Source organism: Catharus ustulatus, chromosome 2 (genome assembly GCF_009819885.2).
Source record: "Catharus ustulatus isolate bCatUst1 chromosome 2, bCatUst1.pri.v2, whole genome shotgun sequence".
NCBI classification, from domain to species: domain Eukaryota; kingdom Metazoa; phylum Chordata; class Aves; order Passeriformes; family Turdidae; genus Catharus; species Catharus ustulatus.
The window spans coordinates 122,413,131-122,417,643 of NC_046222.1; the positions used below are offsets into that span (position 1 = coordinate 122,413,131).

Consider the following 4,513-nt stretch of genomic DNA (forward strand, 5'->3'; position numbering starts at 1 on the left):
CTCCCTAGAACAGAGACTAGACAAGATGAGGAGAATAAAGTGGGTGTTTATTAAAGAGCTTCCACAGATCCACCTTGGGCAGTCAGAAACCTCCCAGAGGCTGCACCCAGGATGGATGATGGGCACGAGGTTTTCACACAGTTAAAAGTTTGGTCCATTTACATGTCAGGGGTTAATCCTCAATTACAGCTTCAGGTAATGAAGTAATTTACCCCCAGTTTGTTCCCCCCAATTCACTTTTGTTTGTATTTTTGGGGCCTGAGGCTGTAGGGTGCCCTTGGATTTCAAATCTAGAGGGATTGTTTGATAACACTCTGTATGGAGTTTGCACTAACGCAGTAGAGGACTGGAAAAACACAAAAGCTGAACTCCTGAGGGATCAGTTTTAGCTGCTCAGGAGCTGACAGAACTCTCTCCATCCCAGTGGGAAGCAGGTGCAGCTGCACAGCGAGCACGGCCCCATGGCCTGGATCGTTGGCATCGATGACTACGGATACCTGCAGGTGCACCAGGAGGGCAAGGGCGTGGAGTCTGTGCACCCTGATGGCAACTCCTTTGACATGCTGAGGAACCTCATCGTCCCCAAGCACTGACAGCCCCCAGGGAGCTCTGGGCACTGCCACCTCAGCCCCTGCAAGGTGGGAAGGGGAGCCCTAAGTTTGATTTTTTTTTTTTTTTTTTCCTTCTGATTCTCTGCTTTGTGTTTGCTGTGGGGAGCTTCAGCAGTGAGAAGAGGTGGTGACCTCCCAGCTGAAGGCCTTTATTCTGCTCATTCACTTTAAAACACACCTCTGTTGCCATTCTTTGTGAGGATCTGTTCTTTTCAAGGAGTCTGATTGCAAAGGAGTATTTTTGATGAACAGAGCTTTCTCTTCATTTACACCCTTGGAGAGACTGAAGTGGCTTGATATTTCCTTTTTTTTTTTTTGTTTCTGAGTGATTTAGCACAGCGCAGGACATTATTTACTTTTTTACTTTGATTTTTTTAAGATTAAATTCTGTTTTTCTGTGTTTTCTGCACTAAAACCAGCTGGAACATCACATATTCCTGAATTGCTGGGATCACCACTGTGCTTAATTCCAGGTCTGAGTGAAGATCCTTGCTGATTTGGTTCTTCTCTGTGCAGACCTCTACAATAATTCACCAACCTGTGCTTTGATCTCAGCTCTTAATGGCTGCCTTGAGTTTTTGGGAGAATATTCCATCAGCACCTAGGAGCTGGGCTTGGTTATCCAAGTGATTTGCACTCTGCTGTCCTCAGTCTGTTGGATCTGAGTAAATCATCTCATCTGTCCTTCAAATCATGGTTTTCCAAGAGGGTTCAGCCCCTGGAAGAAAAACCCACTGGAGCAGTGTCACACCCAGGTTACTGCAGAATCCCATCTCAGGGGATGGAACCTCTAATTAATTCAGAATTTAGTGGTAATTATGTCATTATCTCAATGAAGTTAAGTGAATAAATAAGGGGAATAAATCAAATTCCCTGCTGCAAACAGCTACTCCAGTGAAAAAGAGAAATCACACCATTCCCCCATGTCCAAATTCTCTTCCACAGCTCTGTTGTCACCCCTTTTCCCAAGCCAGTGTCTGGATTTGCTGCTGAGCACTAAAAACAAGAGCTTAAACACCTGCTGACCTGAAATCAGCTCATTTTTGGGGCTGCCTGCACATTCCCAGGTGGGAGGAACAGCTGGGAATTCTCCTGGAGCAGCCATAAGGGAGCTTGGTGGGGTTTTCTCCCCAGAAAATTCTGTGCCAACCAGGATTGTCCCAGGTGTGGTGTGGACACCTTAATTTCTTTTCTTTTTTATTTTTTTTTCCTGGTGGATCAGCCAGATTGGTTTCCAGAAAGGAAACCATTCTCTGCTAGCCAGAAATGGGGTTTTTAGGTTAAAGTTCACCTCATAAACTATCCAAACATTTTAGATTGTTTCAGCTCCAAAGCCAAGAAATCTTAAAACAAGGAAACTCTTCTGTGATGGTAATTTTGACCAATCCTCACATATTAGGGTTTAGGTGGTTTTGGCAGCAAGGGTAGAAATTAAATTGTCCCTGTTCAATTTAGGATTTTATGCTCCATCTCACAGAAGATTTATCCTGATTGTCCAAACCCTGCTGGGGGTTTTATCCCATGAGGCTGCACACCAGCATCTCCTGGAACTGTTAATTACCATAATTAACATGGTGCACCAAGTTTAGCTTTTCCCTACCTGATGCTTTCAACACTGCTTTGGGCTGAGAACATTTGGCAGCTACCTTTGATATCAGAATTCAATATTATTGCATGTTGTAATCAACTGAAACTCGAGTCTGGCTTAATAAAGCTTCAATCAAAAGAAGAAACCATGTATTTATATATAGATCTATAAAAAATGGGTGTGCACATTCTTCCTGCTGCATCCTCATTTATTTTCTGCCTTTTTCTTCATGAGCAAACTGTGCTGCTGCAGGAGAGCAGAGCTCTGGTGCTGCTTTTCCAGCCACAGAGTTTTACAAAACTTCACCTTAACCCAGAATTTGTAGTTAAAAGTCTCTCAGCTTTAGGATTTGACTGTAGGAGGCACCTTTTGGGTTTTGTTCATGAGCAGCCAGGTCCTGCCTCAGCTTGGGGCTTGAGTGGCTTCCTTAAAACTTCTCTTCAAATTTCTTTCTCCCTTCACTGGGGGTCAAAAAAAGGTGGGGAAAAGGATAAAACATGAGAATTTTGGAAGGGCAGAATGAGTTTGTAAAGCTCCAGTGGCTGAGCAGCAGCAGAGGGATTTTTTAACAGCAAAATGCTGCAACATTTCCTGGTTGGTGTTGGTCCTTTTGTGGCTGCCTTAACGATGAGCTGGTTCTATTCTCACTTGGAGTTGTCAGATTATTCCCAAAATTTTTGCACTGGGAAGAAACTTGGAGTGGAATTTCCTTATCTCCCCAATCCTGGATGTGCCAGAGCACAGAGGGAGCTGTGGGAGCCACTTTGCCTTTTCAGTGACCTCTCCTGGTGTCTCAGACTTCAGGCTGGGTTTGGATGAAGGATTTGTTGTTTGCCTTCAGAAGAACCAAAGACAAGGAGAACTCCCATGGGCCAAGGAGCAGCTGGATGAAATCCTTGTGGATGAGTCCTTGGAGAAGCCCCTGACTCAGTCAGGGAGATGGGAAGCACAAGAGTCTGACCCAAAAAGCCACAACGTTTTTGCAGGAAAATCCTTGTTTTTCTTGTTCCCCATGTGTGTGACAGACAAATGTGGTGTGGGGTGTCCCTGGATGTGGGGATGGAGAGATCAGCCAGCTCCAGGCCCAGGAATAATGCACTGAAAATGTTTCATTTCATTCAGCTGTCTGGATTAGTAAAACACCTCTTCCATTGTGAGGCTGAGCTCATATCTTAAACTATTTTCTTGATGAAGTGCTTTCAAAAAACCCATTTATTACCATGTCCATATTTCTGTGACTTCATTTTTTTTTAAATTTTTTTTTCCCTGCTGGGCTCTGGTAGAACATTTCTCATGGTGAAAACATTTGTGGGGGTTGTTTATTGATAGGAAAACTTCTGGGTGTGTTGGCACGTGTGCGAGGCCGGGGTGGGTCGTGCCCAGTCAGCAACAAAGCTGCTTCCAAAGGTTTGAAAAAGTAATAATGTACTTCACATTTCAGAGTCCAGGCAGCACATCCTGCTTCTAGTAAAGCTTTTATAAGACTTCAGAGCTTTTTTTTTTTTTTAAATATATCCAACAAATCAAGGGCTATTACCTGGAAATAATATTAAAGCATTTAATACTTTATGCTGCTGCTTCACTGTGCAAAAATTCGTTTCTTTGCTTTGTCTTGATTCAGCTGCATCAGCAGCCTGGAAAAAAATTTACTTTTTGCAACTCCTTTGGAGCTCTCTATAATCAAAATATCTGTCATGGGAAAGATTTGTGCTGGTTCCTGGGGGTAACTGGTTTGATAAAAACATTTGCATGTCTAAGTGGTGGTGGGGATGCACTGCCTTGATCAGACACCAAAGAAATTAAATCTGGGCCCAGGAAAGAGCAGAGGTCAAAAAATGATGGAGAAAAGAGAACTGCAGGGAAGAATTGTCAAGTGCTGAGTATCTCATTAGTGATTCTGTGTTATTTGCATTTTCCAAATGTCTTCTTTTAAAATGCAGTGTCTTCATTTAAAATGCAACGTGGCAAAAATACAGTAAATTTTACAAAAATATCTCTGTGTGTTTTATAGTACATTAATTGTCAATTATAGAACATGTCACAGTTGAAATAAATTTTAAAACATCCACCATTGTCCTTTGTGAAATACTTTGTTTTGTATTTTTAAAAAAAAAGAGAGAGAGAAATTCAACTCACTTTTCCTTTGGCTACAGGATTTTATTAACATTTTAACAGTTTTGTTTTACATAATAAATAAGCAAAAATGCTTTACATTTTTAGGGAATACATATATAATTCTGAGCATGGATAGGTTTGGTTGGGTTGCCTGCTTCTTCACCTACACTTGCCAAATAGCTTTTATTTGCATCATATT

At 42.1% G+C, this 4,513-nt stretch overlaps 1 protein-coding gene across 2 annotated transcripts in view; it reads left to right on the forward strand.

Annotated features, from left to right (window-relative positions):
* Positions 1 to 4,265, forward strand: part of HLCS (holocarboxylase synthetase) — a 112,068-nt gene extending 107,803 nt beyond the window's left edge. For both annotated transcript variants that reach the window (XM_033052092.1, XM_033052093.1), the window contains exon 11: positions 425 to 4,265. In XM_033052092.1, the coding sequence (XP_032907983.1) occupies positions 425 to 593 (169 nt within the window). In that variant the 3' untranslated portion in view covers positions 594 to 4,265. The remainder of the gene's footprint in view (positions 1 to 424) is intronic.
* The last annotated feature ends 248 nt before the right edge of the window (positions 4,266 to 4,513 follow it).